This window comes from Callorhinus ursinus, unplaced genomic scaffold (genome assembly GCF_003265705.2).
Source record: "Callorhinus ursinus isolate GAN/ISIS: 27379988/994484 unplaced genomic scaffold, GSC_fseal_2.0 scaffold27, whole genome shotgun sequence".
NCBI classification, from domain to species: domain Eukaryota; kingdom Metazoa; phylum Chordata; class Mammalia; order Carnivora; family Otariidae; genus Callorhinus; species Callorhinus ursinus.
The window spans coordinates 8,159,992-8,185,579 of record NW_027397089.1 but is presented as its reverse complement, the minus strand read 5'-3'; the positions used below and the strand labels follow the sequence as shown (position 1 = coordinate 8,185,579).

Below are 25,588 nucleotides of genomic sequence, written 5' to 3'. Positions count from 1 at the left end.
CTGTCTACTTCTAAATAGCCATTCCTTCACAACTGTGCCATGACACAATTTTTTGAAGCACATAGCACCTATTTGACTTGTAGTAGTCCATGACTGACACAGGCTGAGAAGGCCACACAATAGTATTCTGAAATATTTGTTTTCTTCCAAGAGTGACAAATGGCAGAATGGAAAGGACAACATAAGGAAAGCTCATCTGCCTGGTACACTGTTGTAGTGCGGGGAGGTTGTGGTAAGACCTCAGGAAGACAGTCCACTCACCCCGGAAGCAAAGATACTGCAGGAAAAAGAGCGTGCACAAGGAAGCCAGGTGGGCGTGGCTCCAAATTCTACTCTGTCCCACTACTGAGACTTGGGCAGTCACTTGACCTCACTATCCTCATCTGTAAAATGGGGAGGTCTGATTAAGGATGAAACCGTTCAGAAGATTATATTTAGGATATGTAAAACACTGCACAGGGATTAGAATACACAGAGTAGGTGTTTAAGAATTAGGGCAGATATTCTTTCATTAATTTATTTAAGCATCTAAGCTCTTTTAATGAGGAGCTTTGAGCTATGGACAAGAAGCACAATATATTTATGTGAACAATTTATTTTATGTGAATGTACTTACGTGAAAATATTTAGGGAGAAAAAGAGGAGACAGAAAAGATATAATGTGACAAAAAAATTCCTGGTCTTAATTTGGTTTAAAGGTAAACTTGGTAATAATTTCCCAGTCATTTAAAATAGTGAAAAGTTCATACTATGTTAGAATCAGGATTTCTGTGGCGCCTGGGTGGCTCAGTCGGTTAAGCGCCCAACTCTTGGTTTCGGCTCAGGTTGCAATCTCAGGGTCATGAGATCGAGCCCCACGTCAGACTCTGCATTCAGTGTGAAGTCTGCTTGACATGCTTCCCCCCCACTCCCTCCCCCTCTGCTCCTCCCCCACTTTGCACACACTTTCTCTCTCTAAAATAAATAAATAAATAAAATCTTAAAAAAAAATAATCAGGATTTCCTAAAATTGATAAGTGAGCAGAAATGTGTTTTTCTTGTTACAAGGCTAAAGAACCATAGTGGTGTTGAATTTTGGAATTGTGTAGCCACAGGCACTAATGTAAAAACAACCAAAGGGGAAAAAAGAAAAAGAAACAGTCTAATTTTGTCTACATGATCCATGACCAACAGCCTGTTTGGTACTTTGTTACAAAAAGGCTGATTTTCCTCTTGTGAACTGACTTTATTTTAACTTCACATGGATGGGAGGATCCTGATATTTTCCCTTTATTCAGAGCGGTTTCTTTTTAAAACATAAATATATACCTCAAGAGGGGGGCGGAAGTCAGAGATGGGTAGGCACAATGTTGCAGCATCAAAGCTAACAGCCAAGTCTGTGCCAGACCACTTACCTTAGAGGTGAGCCTCAAGGCACTTTCTGATTTAGAAAGTAGAAGAAATAAAGCTGCCTTTGGAGGAAGGAGAAATGGGGAAGAGGTGAGGCTTGTGGGGAGGAGATAAGGCAGGCAGAGAAAGCTCTGTCTGCAACATGCTAGTTAGGCCCCCGACACCTGAAGGTAGGTTCTAACGTTGATGGCTAGGAAGAATGTGAAGAAAACTAGTTAAAAATGGGTAAGAGAATTAAAGGAATTTTTATAGAGAGGTGTGGTTTTCCAGTAATGAGGTCATATGGAATATGTCTATATGCTACTTTGCTATGGTTAGACGTTCAGTCAAAGCAATCTTATATTTAGTGGCAGGATCTGCATTCATATATTCAATCAGCAACTACCTGGTCATGTGACATAAATGTATACTAAAGACTTAACAAAGTGCCAGGTTAGTCAGTACATAGAAGCCACACGAAAGTGCTCCCATCTCTTCCTAAGAATTTAAAAATGAGGCTGTTCATTTGTTAACAGGTGAGCTAGTAAAATCCACACACAATTCATGTGATTAGCCACTGCGAAATAAAATAGATTGGCTGCAAATATATAAAATGAGAGTATTGACTTTCTGTATAGCATGTATGCAGGGGGAGAATGCCCAGGCCAGGTCAATGACAGCAACAATCCAGTCAACCCACTGCATAAGAATCGGTGCGTCGGCATACTGGTTTTATATAGGAGCCTCCATGAGTTTGGTTAATAAGGCTCTATCTTTGTGAGATGGATTTACTCACAATACGTTAAGCCAAGTTCCCTTGTCTGCAGGCTAAAAGCCAGGCCCTGAGTCATAGTAGATTCACCTAAGTAAATGCCACCTTGTGGAGACCTACCTACATAACCAGCAGGCCTTCCCCATGCCAAACCTGCCTCAGTTCACTGTCTCCACAGACCCTGGGCCAGGTGCTAGGTAGACAGGTGGAAAGAGGAAAGTGTGGCAGCCCCTAGGAGATTTATGGTTTCCTAGGAAATGTGGGTCAGCAGATGAACAAAGGCAATGTCCTATCCCAGGATACTGTGCAGACAGGATAGTGTGCATCTCACGGGGGCAGGGGGCATCAGGGATAGCATCTTGAAGAAGGTGGCACCCGAGTTGAACATTGAAAGAGACTCATGCCTGGCCAGTAATATCAGCAAAGTAAGACATTCTAGGCAGAGAAAAGAGGATGAGTGAAGGTAAACAGGCATGAGCCCATATGGGGTGTTTGAGGAACTGCAGGTGCACTGGAATGACTGGGCTTTTGGTGCATGCAGACAAGTGTGAGAAGAGAAACGGGAAGGGACCTGTTCATTATGGAGAGACTCATACGCCTAGCTAAAGAGTTTAAACTTTATCCTGAAAGCCCAGGGGAGCCGCTGGAGGGCAAGGTGGTTTATCATCTAGCTAATGAAATAGTATGAGATAAAACATTTACTTAAATAATAAGACAAGTTAACATGTGATTACAGTCCCAGAAGTGGTGCAAAGAGATCAGAATAGAGAACATTTAATACTAGGGATAATGAGTGGGGAATCCCTCTAACTAACGGAGACTCTGAGTTTGCCTCAAATAGTCAAGGGATTAAAACGGTAGCAGAGAGGCATTCCCATGGTATGGCCAGAGAGTGCGGAAGGTAGGAAACTCTTTCTTATATGATGAACATCAAATAAGCCAGTATGTAGAGGAATGGAAGATAAAGCTGGGAAGATAAACTGGGAGCTGTCTGCGAGTTTGGGGTTTATTTGGCAGACAATGGAGCATCATGAAACTCTCGAGTTGGGGGTAAGGGGAAAATATGCAAAGCAGTGATTTCTGACAAGTGATCTAGTGGTGATACAGTAGGTGAATTGAAGAGGAGAGAATGACTGGAGATAGAAAGACTGCTTAGGAGGCGTAATGTGTGATGAGCCTCAACCAGGAGTGATGGCCATGAGAATGGAAAGGATGGACGAACAGGGGCTGGCATGACCCTAGGCCCGAGGGGGAAGGCAGGGTTATACATCCCGCTGGAGATTCCGGCCAGAGCTGACTTGGGAATGGGCGGTTCCATTAGGCCACAGAAATGGACAAATGAGAAGGAGATGCTGAATGCAAGGTGTTATGATGAAGGCAAGGCAAGAATTTCAGATGATTGTAGGATGAGAAGATGAGAAGGCATTTTCCAAAACTAGAGAGCACAAGAGAGCTGGGAGAGTACTGTGATCCAAAATTCAGGAAGAAAATAATGTAAAGATGGAGAAGATACCAAAAAATGTAAAAATTATGGGAAGAGTCAAAAGCAATGAGAAGCAAGAAAAGGTCTCTGGATTGAACATTCAGGTTATCAGGAGATGACAGGAAGACAGCAAATAGTGAAACAGAAGATGGTTGATGCAGAAATCGAAGGAGAAAGTGCAGGCCAGTTGTTTTATCAGAAACTCTGGTCCTGAAAAGTTGATGGGTTCGTGTGGGCAGGTAACAAGAGTGCAGAGGAAGGTTCAAATTGAGGCAGCAAAGCGGTTCCAGGTACAAGAATGAACAATGGGCTAGCTAACGGTGGCAAGGGAGTAATGATGAAATCAGGTGGTTCTAAAAGGAGTGAGAGAGGAGTGCCTGGGTGGCTCAGTTGGTTTGAGCGGAAGACTCTTGGTTTCTGCTCAGGTCATGATCTCAGGGTTGTGAGATCTGAGCCCTGCTGCCAGGCTCCACCCTCAGTGGAGAATCGGCTTGAGATTCTCTCTCCCTCTAAATAAATCTTTAAAAAAAGAAATGAGAGTGTATGCTTGCGTACAGGCGAAAGGAAAGAATTAGTGGAAATAGATGTGTAATGTGGACGCATTTAAAAAAACTAAATATATATATACATGTTAAGGAACTTAGAACATCACTTGGCACATAGGGGGTGACAAATCTAGGTGTCATAATTATCATTATTACCGATAGATGGCTATAAAATCTTATGCAAAGTTACAGTTTTAACATAACCAACTTTATACTTGAAGAAGATGAGACGAAATTATCCTCATTTTCAATTGAGCATTAGTAAAGTAAAATATCTTTTCTTAATTCATAACAGGAATTAAAGTGTTCTATACAGAGAAAGGAATAAAAATATATTCTCTTGGCTCTGATCTGAGGTGTTGGCCTATGTTTTTTTGAATATTGGATATGCTTGAATAAGAGTATTTAATAATGCTATTTTTCTGCTTTAATAATTAAAGTACCCATTTTTTTATGATTTCTTAGAAACAACCGACTGCCACTGAGATATAGCTGAAAGTCCAAGTGCAATCGAAAACCTCTTGTTTGTTTTAAACTTTAATTTTAATCGATTCATTATGGAAATTCTTTTTTAAAAATGTTAACTAGAAAGAGAAATTTAAGATGCGGGGCACCCCGTGGGAAGCCAAAACACAGAGTGGCACCAAGGCTGATCAGCTTCAGCTATTCATCAGGCTTTTTTATTAAAGTAAAATACCAAAACGTATTAAATCTTGAATGGCTCATACATGTGAGAAACCTGTGAACTTCCTCCCTTTTCTGTACATTCAAATGACCCTTACTTAGAAAATAATTGTAACAATATTTTGTAAATTGCCTAAAAAAGGCCTCACTTTTCTAGAAAGTCGGTTTAAAAAAATTTTTTTTTGGTTTTTCTTTGGTAAGTGATTATATTTGTCTAAGAAGTCAGGTAGGTCTGCAGCAAATGAGATAAAAGTTCTTTTTATTTTTTTTCTCCGGCCACAGTTGGTTGCCCGTTACCATGTGAATGTGCGGCTGCTGGGACAATGACCCTACCTGCCTCCACTGGAGCTTCCTCGGGGACCAGGCGCTGGGCTCCCCAATCACCACGAGGCTTGTTATTCTGCTCCTGTGTATGGGTCTGGGCCTTTGTAATGCGGACCTGCTGTCCACAAGGTAACAAACCAAGGCCATCACAAATGCACACTAGGGTTTGCAAATTAAAATTTAATTCTGGTCTTAGACATGGAAAAGTTATTTTTAAATCTAAGTGATCCATGCTGCACAACAAACACCAGGGGCGAGCTTTTCCTCTACCCTTGCGGTTAAATACGTGTGGCCGAGGTTTAAAGGGGGCAAGGGCTAGAAGATCAAATCCGTGGAATTTTCAGTCAGATGAATTTTATCACTTACTGTATCAAATGCAAAAAAAGGACACAGAGGAAAGAGTAGGTACATTAATAACAGGCATTCTTGTAGTTTCAAACACTGATTTAGGAATGACCCCAGGTGGTGTGAAGCCACTGCCAACAGCTCTGGCCCCCAACAGTGTCCCTGCCACACCAGCGTTGACATTCCTCCACTATCCCCTCTTCTTCCTTCTCTGGGAGTTTTCCTGCAAAATCGTACCTGCCTCTCCCTACGCCCAGCTCAGGCGGAGCATAAAATCATGGAGATGTTGCTCCAGGGGTAATAAACCTGCAAGAATTGTCCCCATCTGCCCACAGAGAAAAGGGAAGTTCTGTTCCTTATGTAATATATTAGGTGAGAAATAGGTTGTAGAGGATTTTATGAGAAGCCTTTTATGAGTCTGTATTCAGAGTTATAAACCCGTCTCCAAACAGACCTCGTGATGGAACAGAGTTTCTCAACCTCAACACTATTGACATTTTGGGCTGGAGAGTTCTTTGTTGAGGGGGGCTATCTTGTGTTTTGAAGGGTGCTCAGCAGCACCCCTGGCCTCTATTCACTAGATGCCAGAAGCATTCCTCCTGGAGCTGTGACAACCAAAAATATCTCCAGGCATGGTCAAATGCCTTGAGGTGGGAGAATGGGGGAGGGGGCAGGGGAGGGATCAATTCCTGTTGGGAAATACATAATTGAGAATATTTATGTCAAAGTATTGCCTTTAGAAGATGGCATGCATAAAGAAAAGTTATCCAAGCATTCTAATTGAAAGGCAATATGATAGGCAGAATTTTAACAATCTAATTTTTGGTTAAGGAAGAAAAAAATGTACAGAGATTAATCCTTTAACTGAAGGACAATAAGACTTAGAAGCCTAGAGGACAGGCCTTGGCATCAGAGATCTAGAATAGTCTACTAGCTATGTGATCTTACTTAAAGTTTGTGTCCTTTGGTGTTTTTACCCATAATGTGAGGATAATTAGTAGTATCTATCTATCTTTGACATGCCTCAGGGCCCTTGCCCATGCTGGTCCCTGTGCCTGGAATGGTGTGACTGACTCCTTCTCATGCTCCAAGTCTCAGTTTAAATAATCCCTCCTCAGAAGGGCCTTTCTGTTTGCTCTACCTACAGCCAAGCTCTCTTATGATTCTTGATCATGGAACTGCTGGTAGTACTCACCATATTTTACAACTTTTTATGCCTCCCCCCCTTACTATTCTATAAAGTTCTATCAGGGCTAGGATCATGTTTGTCTACTCAGTACTATGTCCTGAACACCCAGCATGGGGGCTGGCCAATAGATCAGGCTGAACAAATTTTGCTGGAGGAATGGATGAATAAAGGTTTTATGATAATATCATCACCATCACCATCACCATCATCAAGGATTTGTGCTGAATTGACTTAATTTCCTGTTTTACAAAAATATTCACTTCATTTTTTTAAATGTTAAGATAAACTGTCATAATTAGTAATAGCACATAAAACAATTACAATAGAATGTCTGGCTGATTATCAAGCCTAAGATTTACAAGATTGCACAGAGCTGGGCAGCCACATCCTGGGCTATGCACACACCATGTATGACTGGGAAGATCTCACTCCAGGAGAAGAGGCTCTGGCAGTGACCTCACTGAATCTTAGGAGCTTCTAGCTCCCATGCTGCAGATGAACATCACTAGTGCATCTGCTGTGTGGGCCCCTGGGTCAGCCATCTTTATAGTCTCTGGCAGGAGGAACACTGGCTTTGTTGTTGGTTCACTGGCAAAGTAATATTCCTTTCTCAAAATCAAACTATAGTTAAAGCATATTTGCTTTAAAACAAAGGAAATAATTTTAAGTTAATATTCAGAGATAGGAGAGCAAGGCAAGAATACAGTTACAATATCCTTGGGACCATGTTGCTAGAATAGTTGTGCTAACGAGAAAATTTATACATTTTTTAACCTATTTTTTTTCACAGTCTGTTAAGGAGAAAGCATGTCCAATTGAAAAGAAAATTACAAGTACTGGAGATAAAAAATTGAAGTTCAAGACGGCCAAAAGATCCTAAGAGCTATTTAATTTTACCCAGCTACTTAAACTATACCCAAGTTTTTGCTGTGATATTTTTTTTAAAATATGAATAATAAGAGGAGAGGAGTATTTGTAGACCTGAATTTGAGACTGTGACAGATTCTGCAAGCTGCTGAAAACTGAGCTTGATGCTGGTCCCCAAGATAACACATCCAAATGGATCATTAAAAGGATAGTGTGGGAAGAAGGTGGGATCAAGAGGAGCCAGTATGGGTTCACACTAACCTCAAATTGGGGATGTGACAGACATTGTGTATCTGGGCTTTGGCAAGGAGGCTCTGAGGAGTCTCATGATTTTTTTTTTTTAAGATGGAGAAACATGGGTTAACTGATAATTTATTTAAGACAGAGTTCTATGTGGCTGAAGAATTGCATAGAACATGACTATGTTGGTCTGAAAGCATATTTCTAGTAGCATGCTCAAGAATTTGTCCTTAGCACTGTCCCATGCAACATTTCTAGCACCTTTAATGAAAATCTTCCACAGCAGAAGTTGGCAATTTTTTTTTCTAAAGAGCCAGTTAGGAAATGTTTTAGGCTTTGTGGGTGACATAAAGTCTCTATTGCATCATTTTCTTTAAAGAAAATACTTTTTAAAAAGGTTACAACTAGTCTTACCCTGAGGGCTGTACAAAAACAGGTGGCAAGTCACATTTCCCTATGGGCCATTGTTCGCCTATCCCTGTTCTATAGCTTATCAGCTTAAGGATGACACAAGAGAGAGTAAACATATTGCTTCATAGAATCAGGATCCATAAAGATACCATGAGCCCCATGGCACATGAGAATGGAAAGGGGCTTGAAACTTAGAGATCATCTAGTTGAAAAAGCTCCTCATCTCTTCCTGGGACAAACTGGGATGGCCTTGGATTCTAGGTTGGCAGAAATATATAAAAATAAATGCATCGTTTTGTGCTTGAAATCCCAAACTCCCAATTACATGAGTACAGGATAGGCATTTATAGCTTGACAGCTGAACCAGTGAAGAATGGCATTTTAGCCAAGTCAGCCAAATATGGGTCAAGGGTATGGTGTGATTCCAAATTCCACTATCCAGAATATGATAGCACCACTCAGTTTCTTGCCCTGGAGTGTGACATCAAGAGTCACTGCTAGACTGTGTGAGGAAGGCCAAGGAAATTGGAGGTGTTTAAAGTGGAGGATGCATGTAACAGGATTTTAGAAATTGCAGAGCACAGTAAAGCTCCACAAGTGAGGAATGAGCTGGTTTGTTGTTTGGAAGCCTTGACTGGCAGGCCAGGCCTTAGGGGAGGAAAGAAGTCTTGGAGGCAGCTGCTCACAGTTCATAGAGCTGCTGGGGCACTGGGATGGAATGCACATGTATGTATTTCTCCCTTTAGGTCATAAAGCAGGAAAGATTTTGTTTGTAGAAGGCACGATCCATTTTTCTTCATGCAACAATCCAACATCTCAAGAAAAAAGGAAGCTTGGGAAAGAGAGCCCTTTCATTATGATCAGACAGATGTGCTCCCAGATGGCAGCAGGGGACCCCATCCTTACACTGGGCTTATTAACTCTTCCATCGCTCATCTTCCCCGAGTCCAGTTGTGCCCTTCCTAGATGTAACACAGACTAAATCCACTCCTTTCTAATATAATAAAACTCCTGAAATATTTAAAGATATATACTCCCTACATCATTGCTGCTGTTGGAAAGAGATCACTAATTCCTTCTATAGTTCATTAAATTTCACATATGCCATAGTTTCCAAACCATTGAGAACAATTTAGAGTTTAAAAAATTCTTTTTATGAGCATGGTTCCATTTGCTCCTTTGGAAACAGGGAAAGTATCATATTCTCTCTGTCTCTCTGTCTGCTCCCTCCCTCCCTCCCTCCCTCTCTGGGCAAACCATCTTGAACAAGGTCCAGGAAATTTGCATAACATATCTAAGACAGAGAGCTAGAAAGTGGGAAGCCCAGGATTATACCAAGCCTTCTGAGTTCTAAGCCTGTGCATTTCCTGATTCTTTGTGATAGGCCATATAATTAAAAGGGTCTCCGTATGGCATGGGTTTGCAATACGGTAATAGTATTTTTAGCAGCCGTCCCACAGGGTAAATCTGATTAATTCTCATGAATAGAAATAATACAAGGAACGAGGTGGGAGATACAAAATGACAGATACGGGAATCCTTTCTCTAGTTTGAAACTTTTGGGTTCTTTTACCCTCCACGATTCTATTTCAACCCACCACGAAATCCTTAGAACCACTCCCTTAGTGGTAATAACATTTCCCAAAGAAACATAACTGCAAAAGATCAAGATCTGGGGCCCTTTTTACAGACCTGTATTCGAAGCGGGTATTGTGGGTGAGCAGTTGTCCTTTTTACATGTTTCCATCGTTGAAGTTAAAGTCATAGTGGGAAATTCATTACTACCTGGAACACACAAATTAGAATATGGTATAGAGACAAATACGCAAATGACAAGAAATGAACATATGGTTACAAAGGCATATAAACAAAAGGCACTACTACTCTGATGTAGCTGTGCTCCTGAAGTCTTTTTTAGCAAGCTGGTTTGGAACTCTGAATGCAGTTTTGTATATGGAAGCAATTTTATAACTAGAGAATAGGTTCACAAGCCAATCCACTAGAAGCCTTTTATACCTGTATTAATAATAATGTAGAGCTTAACCACCATGTGTAACAGTGCTTGGATGGCCAAGTGCATTCAGGATTCAGACCTGGGATGCCAGGAACACACCTCCCCAAAGCAGTCGGTGTTTCCCGAGCTCCAAGCCACTGGTCAGTCCCTACAGCAGGTGGAGACTTGTAGGTCATGGCAGTTCTCACAGTGAAGTAGGGGGCTCCAGGGAACAGGGTTTAAAATGCAAGAATCTTCTGCCAGATCCTACTCAAGATCTTTCTTTTCTTCCTTAGTTCCCAAAGATCCACCTGCTTGCTAGTGCACCACCTATTTCCCTGGCCAGAACGAACCAGAAGATAGTAACTTTCCTATCTGGGTGAGAAGAACTTAATAAAACATTTTGTTGTGGTTGTTAGTAACAAATAGAAAGTAAAGAGTTCGTACCTCTCAAACCAACATTTCAAACAGAGTCATCAAGGAAAGTCCATAAGACAGGGGACAGGAGCAAGTTCATTTTTATATACAAAGGGTTGAAGAAATATTCAAGTGCAAGTCAGAGAAACACCACACCAAGGTTACCCTGATTCTTTGATGAGAGAAGGCAGACGTGGCAAAAGGGACCTGGAGTCAGGCTGCGTGATCGGGTGAAGCACTAGGCAACCAGGACCGGGTCGTCTGCAGGACCAGCACTGGAGCTGAGAAAGACCGAGTCGACTCAGGGAAGGGAGGCCACACATTTGCCTCCATCACTCCTTGCCCCCTCACTGGGCCAAACTTGGGGGAAAGAGTGGGTACATCATTTGGTGCTGGAGTGGGTTTCTGGTGGTGAGGGAGAGAGAGAGAGATGGGTTTCTGAGTGTGTCCTGGTGGCCATTCCCTTACTTCATATTTCCTGACTCCATGAGAGGCTCTGAGGACACGGAGTGGAGGCCTTGCAGACCTAACAAATAGGGAATACCAAGGGGCAGAGACCGGATGATGCCTGAGGGGAGGAAGTGAGCACAGTTAATGTAATATAGTGCATTAGGACAGAGAAGTGAATTTTAGAAAGAAAACAATACAAGGCTTTTTGGAGAAGGATCAACCTAAAGGAGACATGGGATTTACACACAGAAAGATGAGCTGGGGTGGGGGGGGGAGGGGAAGAAGGTGGCAATCCCAGGTGCCGTTTGTATGACAAAAGGCACAGAGGCTAGCAAAGGCACAGACATGGGAGCAGAGTGACCTGAGCTCCCAGCCTGATGTTTTAAACCAAGCATCTCACAGTCAGGGCAGATCCCAGCAAAGTTCTTGAATCAATGAGAGACCCAATCAGAGCGGTGGTTAGAATGAATGAGTCGGGCAGGCAGAACAGGCTGAAGGTGGGGAAGTCACATGGGATGTTCCCGCAATCCTCTGGGAGAGCGGAAATGAGGGTGGGAAACTGGAGGGTGGCACTGAGAATGGGGAAGAAGGGACACATGGGAGAGACACTGTGACCTCCGCTTGTCAATGGAACCTGCCCTCCAACTCCCTGGGCTTTTCTAAGACACGACTCCCTTCAACATGGTAAAGTGGCGGCTGCTTCCTCTATCGAGCCCAGTTCCACTGGTCCCAGAGGTAGGATCTACATTTTCCTCAATTCCCGATGCCATTTGCCAATTATCCAGCCTCCACTCTCATAGGCACCTGTGATGTTCTGCGATTTACCTCTAGAATGCTCAGCCTCCCCTCTGGGCTCCCATCCCATGGCTTCCTGATGACTACTTCCTGCTCCCTGAGCAACCGCATCCTTCTGCACTCCCTAGACGTCACTTGCTACCTAAGCACGTTATCCTCGATAATTTCACTCCACTTTGGGAGTCAAGAGCGTTCAATACTTGAAAAAATAAACTTTATGCTATTTATCAATAGACATACTAGATGGCATTACAAATTAAATTAAAAATATTATGAAAGTAAGGGTGCTTTTCCCAGGGCACAATATCACATTCATTCTCAGCCGATGCAACAAAAATTCTCAATCTATGAAGAATCCAAGAGTTTAACTTTGTTAGCTGTTCTCCTATACTAGATTTTAATAGTATTTATGAATGCTTTCTCTTATTTAGCAGTTTTTTATATAAATATGCATATTTTTAATAAAGATCTTGAGATTCTAGGTCTAATGTTGCCTATTTTGTAAGAAAAAAGAGAGAAGATATTTTTGTATTTCTAAAGAAAATATATTCATAATGACACTAACTTCCTTTTTAAATAACACAAAAGTACTACTAGATTCATAAAACAATAACAATTGTACACATTTGGACTCAGGAATCATGACGCTTCAGCTTCAGACTCACCCTGTACTGAATAACTCAATGTGATCATGCCTAGTAAATAAAAATTAAAACTTGAAGATTTTTGAGAACAGATAGTTTATGATTCACAGATAATTTGGTAAAAGTGGAGTTTGGGGGGGGCGCTATTTATGGATAGGAGCTTTTCCTCCAAATATTTACACATGTAAAACTCTGGAAAAAGTAACATTTAAGGGAGAACAGGAAAGGCAGTAACAAAATATTTCATATTCCTCTGAATAAAGACTAATACCTAGGTATGAAATTCAGTCTCAAGTTTAACAACCGAATCTATGTAGATGACATTTCTATTCTGTGCTTTGATTACTTAGACTTAATAACAGATCTAAATGCCATTTAATTACCCCATATCCCAAGAAAGATACCACCATATGTCATCAATTTAATAATCAAGAAATGTTTGTTAAAGGCAAGAAAGACTACTGTTTATAAATCACCACTAATTAAATCATACCTTTAAATTTGTAATGGCTTGAGGGGAAAATAATTTTGTGGTTTCTATTCTCTATAACTCATAGGCTACAGAATCATCCAGAGAAACAAACAGCAAAGTGCAGAACTATGATTTGTATCCTGCTTTGGAAAAAGAGTAACGAAGAAATTTAACCTGAATGAAAAAGGTAGGCATGGGGGAAGAAGAAACCATTAGAAAGGATGGTAAATAAAAATTCAAAGTAAGATGGAAAGAATAAGCCCTCACACCACAAGAATCACAGGAAGTGTAAATGGGTGATGCCTAACCAGTGAGACAACAGAAATAAATATCGTATAGACATTGTGACAACATACTGATGAATTGAGCTCCTTAATGACAGTATTCTGAGCAGTTTTTCTATATCCGATTTCTTACTACCAGATGGTTTCCAAATCAAAACATTTACCATTTTCAATTCTTTAAGTATAATAAGTATGATGTACTGTGAGCAAACATATATGGAATAATGGTTGTGAACGATGCTAGATGTTGTTCTTGGGGGAGACAGGGAAAAGAAGAAGAGAATCCCAAAGCCATTATCCTACACCGAAGTTGTTGACTGGAATACAATCAACACTGTTGAAACTTTCTTACTGAGACAGAGCCCAGATGATGTTTCTTATATCAGGATGTTCCTATACCCATTGACAGCTGATAGCTGAAGAATATTTCAGATTCATGAGCTCTCAGTGAGTAAGAACATGTTTTCAAAGGAATGAAAGAAAACATTTCCTCCATTAGTGTTTATCTGTAATTCTCTTAAGCTGTGTACAAGTTGTATCTGCCATCAGAGAAAGCTCATGTAGTGGTAGTAGCAATACCTGTAATAGGAGTTCTGTTTTTCAGCCTATCCACCTCCATTGTGAAGTCATCCTTCAGAAAAAGGAACCCAATAATGGAAAACAGGTAGACAAGGATGAGAGCCAGGACTGCAGTTAGAATAATGGAGCGGCCATTCCGTGTGACACTCTTTATGACATTAAGCAGAGTCTCTTCTCTGTATACCAAATCAAAAAGCTACAAAAATAAAACAAGGAAAAAAATGCAGTGGTGCAAAAGCTGAATAAACATAAAAGGTAATTACAAATACAGATGCAAGCCATTTTAGTTTACCTGTGAAAAAAATAACAAACTAACTGATACCTTAAAAATACACCAAAATACATGTGTCTTCTACAGTTGGAACATATTAATAAACTGTTTTTCAATAAAGATAACTCTAACACAGCATATAATGTGCATCTGTTGGTTTCATAACCAACATAATTTCAATTTTGTAAGATACAGAAATAGCACAGCTTCAAATTTGAATTTAAAAAAATTATAATACTATACTTAACCAACTTAGCTACTTATTCCTTATTTTTATCCTCACTGATATTCTGCAGTTGCTTCTGAAATACGTAAGATGGCTAAAGTGAAAATGCAGAATTATGTTTACCTAAGTGATGGCTAATTGACAGAGTCATTAGGCATTATTGCTTAATCAAGGAATTAGGGGTGAAATTACTAGAACAATTTTATGAGCCTGCTGCAATAGAAAAGATGGGAAATTAAAAAATATTTGAGAAACGGAAGCACCTCTGGTATAATGAGGGCAAAACCTATTACTTTAGTATATAATTTTGGAAACAGAAGTATAAGCAAAACTACAAGACACAATTTTTAAAAAAATTTTCACTCCCTTTAATGGGTTATTATCCATTTTGTGTTTAGTAGCAGAAAGTCTCTGCACTAGTCTAGAACCTAGGTATGTGCTTGCTCTCTGGAGTCAACACCAAGAACAATTTTATTTATTGCTATATTATTAAGTTGAAATTATACATTAGGAAGTACATGTTATATTATCAAAGGCTAGTTAAAAGCAGTAAGTGAATATTCACTTAAAAAGGCATAAATATCTGTTTGGAAATGAACAGCATTTTAAAAGTTGGAATAATTAAGGTTTGTCTCCTGCTATCTGTGGGAACTGATTAAAATTTCTGAACTGGTTGAAACGAGGCATTACCAGTGTCACGAGCTCCTGCAGAAACACCAGGACTTGTCCTGTTTTTCTGAGTACTGACTTACTTTCCAATTTAATTTTAGTCTTGCCAATAATTGCCATAGAGATATTACCTTGTTCGCTCACCCTAGGAAACTGCTATTTTATCATGATCATATGCAAAATAATATGTTTAACTATTTTGCTAAGTGCTTATCTTCTGAAGGGAGCAACAACTTCTAGAAACAAAGTCAATATTTCTCAGGACAGACAAATTAATTAATGCAAATTCAACTTCCAAATTATGACACTGACTTATTCAGCTTACTTAACAACTTTGGTTGACATAAAGGAGATTTTCCTTTACTTTAACTCAACAGTGACTTAAAGAAAAGGTCTGGAAATGGGCTCTAGGTCACTTCTGAATGGTTTCTAAAAGTTTATAGTGTTCAGGAGCCCCATGGGATGCTTGCTAAAAATGCTTATTTCTGGACCTCATTCCATAGCCCTGGAATCAGAATCTTGAGGAGGCAAAAAAAGGTGTAAGACACTGGACAGGTTAATAGTTCTACTTATTTCTGAAAGGAAAATCTAGAGTGTGGTTTTTATTATTTTGGATAAAGGATTGGGATTTGTGGGTATAACTAGAAATACATATTCATGTATTTTTTTAAATATAAAACATATTTTTAAAATATGCTTAAATGCCATGTTGGCATTATGTCCATTATAATTTCCTCCTAATACTCTATAAACGTCAAAATGGACAATATCCTTTTCACCAACAACCCAGTGAAAACAAATTAGCATCACTACTGTAAGATTAGAACAATAAAAGACAAGAGGAAAATACAACTAGAAAATTAGGTTAAGTAACGTAAATTAAAAGTAACATTATTATCAATAGCTCATGTAATGGTTCAAATACACCTTTATTTTGTCAATTGCCTTTCCTTGGAAAACAGAAAGATTTAATACATCATTTCACATGTTTTTCATATTATCTCTCTAATGAATCTTGATAGTATGAGTCTATCATACTATCCCTATGCATTTTATAGACGTTACAGAATATTACAAGTCACAAGTCAGGTCAAAGTGCTGGGTGTAATGGGACTTCATATAGCATGGGCATGTTTTTAAAAATGGATTTTTTTTTGGTAAATTAGAGCAGAAAGGGAAATCATTTGGATCCCTGGAACAGTAAAAACTCTATTTTTGATTGTTGGATCATCTAACTTAACTACCTAGAAGATAATTTTGTATCAAAGTGTAAGGGACAAATCTACGGTTCCTGGGGGCTCTTGCAAATGCTTGACAAGTAAATGGAAAATCTGCCTCTCTTCAGTCTTCCTACCTGGGTTTGCTAGATAGGTAACAGGAAAGCGGCGGGCGATGGATTTGTCCCCTGTGAGCCAAGCAGACAGGGTCAGCATAATGTTTTTAGATCTTCAACTGAGGTTTCAGGAATTATTTTATTGGGTAGTGGTCTCCACTGCATGTCAACCATGGGCTGGAGATATAAATAAATTGCTCCCATGGCATCATGATGCTAACCTGGTAGTGCTTTAGGTTTCAAACATTATCATGAATTTATATTGCCTCCCCTCCTCCTAGTTTATGGCTATAGAACAGTCTATATGTAGGAAGTAAAACTGATAACCTGAAAAAAGAATCTAGAAGAAATGTGAAAGCCCGCTTAATGAATTAGACGCATGTAGACAAGCTTAACAACAAAGACACATTAAATCTGAAACTAAGATTTCGAACAACTCAGTACCTTTTTGCGAGGTTGGCAGTTTACTCATTTTATTTATATGCCACTCTAGAGTTACAATAATATTTGTTGTTGTGAATAAGGTACAACGATTCCAGGGCTAAGAAAACATATCCCCACTTTTTTTCTCCTAAACTCTGTTGGAGAACCTCTAAATGTAAGGGGAAGGAAGGATTTGGCTGAAGCCAAAAAGCAGCTGCTTTTGGGTCTAGAGGTCGGGGCATTGGTAACTTCTCAGGGAGGAAATAAAGAATTCCACCACCTATGTGGGTTCTCAGAGGAAGAGAGGAAAAATAATACTAATTCCTGATTTTCCTAGGAAATTCTAAAAATAACATAATTTGTCCTAAATGTCAGGCCCTGCTTAAAAAAAAAAAAAAAAATCAAAGGAAGAAGCATAAGAAGCAGCACCATTGTGTTATTTTTTCCAGCGGTGATCGTCCACATGGAGAAGTACTCACCAGGAAGCTATAGAAGAATTCATGGACAAAGAGGCCCAGCATGCAAACCAGGACGTAGGCCACGTGGTAGAGAAAGGCCATATCCAGGATGACCGCTCGGTAGCCTCGGGTGAAAGTGCCACGATTGCCCACAAAACTCACCAGAAACACTATTTTATTACAAAGCTGCAGGGAGGAAAAGATTAGACTTTACTGTCTTATTTATCCCCGAAACTCACGTAAATAGCAGTCATTGACAAAACCTAGCATTCACGAAATCTGCGGGTTTCTTTTATCATTTCTCATCTGGTAATTTTTCGGCATTGCTTACAAATCTGTGTGTAAACAGAAAACACCCCAACGTTGTATCATTTGCAGTTCCAGGAGAAAAGAGGAGGATGATTAAGGGCGCCAGCTACGTAATCGAGGCAGACCTGGATTTAAACCCTGGCTCTCTCACTACTGTTGTACAAGGTCATGCAGCAGCTGGCCTTGATCGTTTCTTTGGAAAAATTGGAGCAAAGGGATTTCGACCTTATAGAACTCTTTAGAGGATTAAACAATTCATAATGCGTATGAAGCACTTAGTCCAATGACTCTTTAGATACTACCCATCATATTTTCCATATTAGAAGTAATAGATGCAATATTTTTATTATACTGGAAATGTAACAGAAAAATATCTTTTCAGAAAATATCTATCCTTCATTTTTTTATCCTAAACTTTCTCTACTGAATATTACTCTAAACAAGTAAGCCATTAAAAGTGATTTTTTTGCATTTAAATACATAAAAATATAAATATACTTATGTAATTAGGTTAAAACAAATATAATGCATGCATATATTTTCTTTCCTTTTTTTAAGATTTATTTATTTGAGAGAGAGAGAGAGAGAGAGAGCATGAGTGGGAGGGGCAGAGGGAGAGGGAGAGAGAATCTCAAGTAGACTCCTAGCTGAGCGTGGAGCCCGATGAGGGGCTCGACCTCATGACCCTGATATGATGACCTGAGCCAAAACCAAGAGTCAGATGTTTAACCGACTGTGCCACCCAGGCAACCTGCATGCATATATTTTCTAAGCTCCACAGGTGGTAATTATTCAATAAACATTTTGGAGTGTTTATTATGCTTGGTGCTATGTATTTATATTAAAACTATTTAAAATTGCCCTTTGTGGCATGACTTTGGAATATAGAAACGTACACAGAGATTCTTTGGCAATAACAACAATCTATGCAATGATTTCCAAAGAACACAGTTATCATAAACTTAGTGCCAGATATTTGGTTCTAGAGTCACTGCATTATTTATAAACTGAAGAAGCCATTTTGCATCTTAGTCATCATGGAAACAATTACAGATTTCAAATTTCAGTTCTTCTAAATTGTTCCCTGAGTTCTTCAAGTTCTCTAGTGGCACCGTATTTGTCTTTACATGTCCAAAGCTAACTTTGGGAAAACACGTTGTCCTTTGCAACAGCGTTGATTTTTCATATACATAAAAAGAAATTGCCTTATGGAATGATTTTAAATAATGGGCAGAAGTGAAATTTGAGAGGTTGGAAAAACCTTTTCTCTCAACTTTCTGAAGTTCAAATCAATAAATAAAGGAAAAGTGGGTTAACATTGCATGTTGTGAAGATAGCCAAACCAAATCAACAACACAGAAGTTCAAACTTCCTAAGTTTTCCCCATGCTAATTAATGATCCTCTCAGTAATCGGTGTTTTCCATTCTTTCATCATCTTGTGAACAATTTGAATAATGTCGGCAGAAAGTTACACTTCACTATTTAGTTTCATCATCATATATTTACATTATTATTAAACATAGCTACAGTATAATGATGTCCTTATGACTATTATCCAAGAGTAAGTTTAATATCATAAAAAGTCGTTTAAAAAGCTCAGGAAATATATACAAGGTGCTCAGATACATGTGGTATTTCACAATAAACAACCATGAAAATGGTGAAATACAGAATGTCTAGATGAAGTAATATTCAGTTTTACTCTTTAAATTATCTTGAGTGACTATTTAAATTCAAATTATTTGCTTTCCTTCACCCACTATCTTCATCAATATGAAATAGAAGTAAGAAGTTCTATAAAAAATAAAGTTAAAAATTGAAAGTATGACTTTTCAGAAGGATGGATGATATGCTCATGACAAACTGTTTATATGTTGTTTCCTGATCTCTATTTCCCTAAACTGAATCATTAAACAATTACACAGGAAAACTATAAGTCCTACACATTCAGGAAAAGTAATACATTGGGTTCAAGTTCTCAAAAAAAGCAATACATTTCAATTCTCAAATAATGCAAAATGAAGGACACATTTCTGCCTAAAAGGGCCTCAGCCATTTTTGCATGAAAAATAAAGGTTTGCCTTCTCTGTGTACAGGTTGATTTTTATTTTCTTTGAAATTTGGTCTAGAGCTTGGTGTTGATGGATATGTCCCTGTTCTCTTGACTAAGTCTCAAACTAGGATGGAGTTGATATTGGCAATGAAATCCATCTATTCCTGTAGAGATCAGAAACAAGGAAATTGTCCTTTTGTTTTGAGGTGTTCATACCAAGAAGAAATAAATGCAAGAATAAATGATCTGAGGAGGAAAGAAGTTGAACTCTGTTTTTTCCTGCACTGTGACCTTGAAATATATAAATTGTTTTTATATAGAGCATTTCCATGAAAGCTGGGGATATTTATGGGAATGAAGATGTTACAAAAACTTATTCTCCCTTCTCATGTCATGACTTACTTGAAGTTGTCTAACCAGTCCTTCATTTGTCAATGTCATTATGTAGGCAATCTTTGTTTCTATGGCAAGGGTCCATGTGGGCAATGATAAATGGAGGGCGTGGGAACTGGGCAATTGGTGTTGAAAAGACTCTTGAATCAGCATACAAATACCAATATAAATGACCATAACTGTCCCACAATATTTTTATCTTTCTCCATCTATTCTTCAAAATTGCATTTCGTATATGTTTTGTTGAGGACGGGGTGAATTGTGTGATGGTGGGGGAAAAAGTGTGGAGTGGGGTAGGGAAACAGTATCAATGTAAGCTTTTAGTGCAGTTATTTATTTATTTAATATTTCAAGTTTTTATTTAAATTTTAGTTAACACGTAGTGCAATATTAGTTTCAGGAGTGGAATTTAGTGATTCATTACTTACATATAACACCCGGTACTCATCACAAGTGCCCTCTTTCATGCCCATCACCCATTTAGCCCATCCCCTTGCCCACCTCCCCTCCAACAGTCTTTTTTACAAAGATTATTTACCAGTAGGTCTTCTAAAAACAAAAGCAAAATTAATGTTCATTTGTTAATTAATGTAGAGTGAACAAAATTCATTAATTTTAATTGGGGAAATTAATTGTACAGTACAGTACTGTTTTCATAGATACTTCAAAATTCATTGATATGTCTTTGCAGGACTTTTAACAGTGCAGTATAGTGGAAGGACACTGGACTAGAAGTTGGGCCACCTGGGTTCCAGTCTTGGCTCTGCCACCCACCAGATGCTTTGGTAAATCCTCCTTGTCTCTATAGGATTTTGTATACTCATTTCTAAAATGAAATGCCTAGAAATGAATAATCCTTAAGGTGACTCAAAGTTCTAGAATTCTATAGGATATCCTTTAATTTTGCTATTTTATGGGATCACAGAAATTTATAGCTGCCTTTATATTATCCTTTTTTGTCTTATTGGTTCTATGTTCCTGATCAGGAATTCTATCCCTATCTTACATTGTGCCTATGGGAAAAAATGACCTATTTTCCAGGAATAAACTATAGCCAAATACATACATACATACATACATACATACATACTGTCTACTATTTCTTGAAAAGGAAAACTGAATTTATTGAACTACATGTTAACCATATTATGATATTGCCATCAACATCAACCTTACTAAAATCTATGTGATTTGATTCAAAAATCTCCATTTCAGTAGTGTTACACCTTAGGCAGGATAAGGTTCTATGGTCAAAGCATAAGGCAAAATTTTCAGGCCAACATCACCCTGGAAATCTTTTAAATTGCCAACAAAACAGTATAATAAGCAAGGGTGGTATAAGCTATACTGTTTTTTAAATAAATTCAACATTTCTAGTTTTCCCCCAGCACTGAAGCAGTTTCCTGCTACTACAACTGAATATCAGAATGAGTTAGGAGCATTCAATGACCGTATTATATGAAAAATAGGGTGTGTGTGTGTGAGAGAGAGAGAGAGAGAGAGGGAGAGAGAGAGAGAATGAATGTTTTGTCTTGGAATATATAATTGAATTTGTGTATGTTAAGTGAACATATGGTGGGGCTCAACCTTATAGATTAGCAGTAACATGAGCCCTCCCTGGAAACTATCTGCAGGTAAGTAATAAGGGCATGATACTATTAAATGTGAACACTGTGGCTTATTGCTAATAGACAGCTATCTGCTAAACTCCACTTGCTTCTCCTCTCTGCAAAATGGCAAGACCAAGTTTCAGCATAAGGGAACATTTCCATATTACAAATAACTGTAAGAAAGGCAAATAATTTATAAATGTCATTAAATAAATTACACATTTCCAGGCACTACTACAAAAGAAAAAAAACATTGTACATAAGAAGGGTTTAGAAGATATTAAAAGATCTTCCACAGGTATTTACTGCATTATTTATTATGAAAAATATCTAAAAATCTAAACAATAAAAATTAATGGAATGGTTAAACTGATTAACATCCACATGACTGGGAATATTGTCATTATTAGTGGTACAGAAATATTAGGTGATCTAAAATTTATAAAATGTGTGTTTATATTTGCCAAAATAATATGCTAATTTCCATTGCAATGTAGACTGTGAGAAGAAAACTGTACTGGGTTATAAGATATGCTTTATAACAGAGAAAAACATCTGAATTTTTTGAAACATCTCAAACATTGAGATAACCCTTGTGACAAGATGGAGAAATTAGTTGCAATCTAAACAAAACTTCGATTGTTAGAAATGAGTAAAGATGATAAAAATGAAGCATCATAATAAACAGAAACTGATAATACTAAATGCTCAGAACACAGATTGAGGTTTTTCCTTCCACTTGGTTCCTTTTCCAGAAAAGTGACTTTCTATATTTGCCTGACATTATGAAAGACACTGAGTCCAGAAACAAACAACCCTCTGTGAACCAAAATACAAATACTTTTATGATTGTGATACTGATGTTTCAGTTAAATAGTACTTCACATGTTAGGAGCTTGATAAACAGTAGCCTTTGCTGCTATTATATCATCACTGTTATTTCTCTGCTCTAAACCTTCATACTAATCTTCTCCACCAATCTTCTTAACAACTGCTGAGTGCAGACTAGGCTTCAACATCTTCATTTCACTGATGAGAAAAATGAAACTCAGAGGCTCGATTTGCCTATGGTCTAGAATTCTGATTCTCATTAAGGCTTGATTGTCAGGTAAATATTTTCTTTTGTTTTTCCTGCTTCTGATACCTATAATTTTAGCACCTATAGTTTCACCTGTCAAACAATGCAAACTTTTTAAGTATAAATTAATAAATATATTAAATCCTAACTTACAAAAAGTGACTGATTTATGTTTTCATTTAATTTTTTTCCTGCCCCCTGGGAAATAGTAAGCCACCTAATAAGTTTATTATGACAAAAGTTAAGATAGATAATTATGTGCTAAGACATTTTATTAATCTGTACAATATCAAAACTATAGATAAAAACTATCAATATCTATATTATCGAAATCACAATTATACTATCCAATTTGTTTGTTCCAAATTAAAGTTGATATTTTCTTTGCCAAAATGCCCTGAACTGGCAAATTGTGATGTATCGTTTGGGGGGCTGTGCAAATGGGTTTTTTATGCTGTGAGAGATATGAGAGTACCCACAGATTCATACATTTAATAAGAGAGATACATTTCCACATATATTTCTTTTCAAGTATAAAAGTTGCCTCTTAGATGAATTGTCATTTCCTATAGTGGAACTATTCTCACCAAACCAGGCAGAGATTATTTTTCACCTTGTCCCCTAAGGGGGAAAGGAGAAGTAACTCCAAATGTTTTTGGTTTCCCCAGAAGACATTAAAATGTTTTTCCTTATCTCTTTATTTATTCTTGAAGCTTCTGTATGGCAAGAACCACATCCTCTACTTCTTGGTAGTTTTAATGTCTATCAGATAACAGAGGCTGAATAAATGCTTGTTATTTCTGGCCCAACTCTATCTAGCTATTATTTCAACTTATCAAACTTGGGTTTTCTCTCTCGAATTAATGTCTTATTGAGGACCAGCTGTCAGTTTAGGAATATTATTTGCTTCTTCAAATAATTTGGCTCAATATTCAATGTCTTTTTAATAATAAGTTGGACTTACCTAACTCAAGTTTTCTAATAGGGTTAGAAAAATTTAGATAAATACATGAAGATTCCTCAATTAGCTTGGTTTCCAAAACACTCAAAGTACAAGTTCAGTTCATGTAAAGAATTTTTGAATGTTTAAGCGCTAGGGATTAAGTGGGAGAAAAATGGAGTCGGGAGTGAGGGAGTGAAGAGGGCAGGATTATACCTATGAACGTGACAATCTCTGCCCTCAAGAAACTTAAGAATCCTGTATTTGGTACTTGACAGAATTCTTTACCGATAGACCTCTTTGCATGTATAGTACACTTCCCTTTATTAATAGTGAATGAAGAATAACTGGTAATTTGGTTGCCAGAATGTTCTAGTTAACTGGGAGCTGTCATTTACAACATGTCAAATTTTCAAAGAAGTATAATATAATAGTGGTCAGAAACACAGACTTGGTCATTCTAGCTCAGCTTTATAATTCTCAAAAGTTTGGCTGGCTATTTCATTTATTCATTTTCAATAAATATTTGCCATGTATTTCATGTACAAGGCACTGTAAATGTATAAGAATACAAAGATAATTTTTCACTCATTCATTCACTCACTCGTGAATACTAATTTATTTAAGAAACATTTGTTGGATACCAAAAACATTCCAAGACACTGAATGATCAATCATTATCCTTAAGAACTGTATAATGTGTTGCATGGAGCACTGGGCGTTATATGCAGACAATGAATCATGGAACCCTACATCAAAAACTAATGATGTACTGTATGGTGACTAACATAACATAATAAAATAAAATAAAAAAAGAACTGCATAATGTAGTAGGGAAGATAAAGCATATATGCAGATACCAGAATACAGGACACTATGTTAGAAACCCCATACAAGCACTGTGTACAGTGCTTTAGGGATTCAGCAGACATATTAAAAATATTTATTTGTGTGCCTGGACATTTTTTCTTTCATTAACCTAGTGATTTACTCTTCTTTTAATATCCCTTATGAATATGCCATGTAGAAAGCTGTCTAGTCCCTTTAAAATTTTATCTCTTGGGTACTATTATTGCTATTTGGAATGGTGCTCTGATTACTTATTCTCAACTTACCAATTGAGGTTTTGAAATATGCTCCCTTGTTCCAGTATTTCAAAATTTAGTGAAAAAAATATTAATCTCATCGATGCCTTTCACAAGTTTATGGGTTTTGTTCACATAAAAAAGAGCCAAATTTCGTATTTTCTCATAGCAATACTTTTTCTTTGGTCATTTTATAAAAGGTACTCACTTCTAAAATTCTGCCAACTATAATTTAATCTTTCTTGGGTGATTTAGAAGTCACTTTAGGATGTTAACAGTGGCTTAGAGTCATTTTTGTCAATATCTTTGGGTATAGGATACAGAAGGCATTAAAACTGGATTGGATTAAATTGATTGCAGAACTGGGTCATGCCCCAAATGCCACCTTTTTAAATATCAAATTTTTACTTGTCATTTTTTCTCTCTCTCAAAATTACAAATGTACAAATTAAACTCTCATTAATTTGAATTCACAATAAACAAGAATTTACTGTGTATACACGAATTAAAATATATAGCTACATTTTTACATTTAGTACACTTTTTCAATGAATTTACAAAAGGACAAAGCTAAATAAAATACTTACATTAGCTGCACCAAGAAGTATTAACGTAGGCCCAAGACCTATTGTATATATCGATCTGAGCATTATTGACACAAGAAATGGTCGAATACCCACAGGCTTGGAGAAGAAAAACAGCATAGATGTGCAGACTGCAACTGCTATCCAAAGAAGAACTGAGAACAACGGAGAAAGTGTACCTGTAATATGAGGAAGAAGTTTATTTTTACTAAGAACAAAAGTAGAAAATGTTAAAATCTTTGCCACTCTACTTTATGTAACATAGCAAATCAAACCATAAGACACTGAATTTC

General features: G+C 37.8%; 1 protein-coding gene and 1 long non-coding RNA gene across 3 annotated transcripts in view; one reads left to right on the top strand and one right to left on the bottom strand.

Annotated features, from left to right (window-relative positions):
• ITPR2 (inositol 1,4,5-trisphosphate receptor type 2) overlaps positions 1-25,588 on the bottom strand; it is a 497,992-nt gene that overhangs the window by 62,264 nt on the left and 410,140 nt on the right. The window contains exons 49-52 of the mRNA XM_025879725.2: positions 25,299-25,474; positions 17,264-17,428; positions 13,863-14,058; positions 9,921-10,013 (exon numbers count right to left, since the gene is read on the bottom strand). Coding sequence (XP_025735510.1) covers positions 9,921-10,013; positions 13,863-14,058; positions 17,264-17,428; positions 25,299-25,474 — 630 coding nt within the window. The remainder of the gene's footprint in view (positions 1-9,920; positions 10,014-13,862; positions 14,059-17,263; positions 17,429-25,298; positions 25,475-25,588) is intronic.
• LOC141370154 (uncharacterized) lies at positions 175-13,186 on the top strand. Of its 2 annotated transcripts, XR_012373967.1 has the most exons (4): positions 175-310; positions 5,135-5,305; positions 10,518-10,600; positions 13,085-13,186. It is a non-coding gene; the product is annotated as an uncharacterized lncRNA (long non-coding RNA). The 2 variants fall into 2 exon arrangements; XR_012373968.1 differs by lacking the exon at positions 10,518-10,600 and having other exon boundaries at positions 13,085-13,122.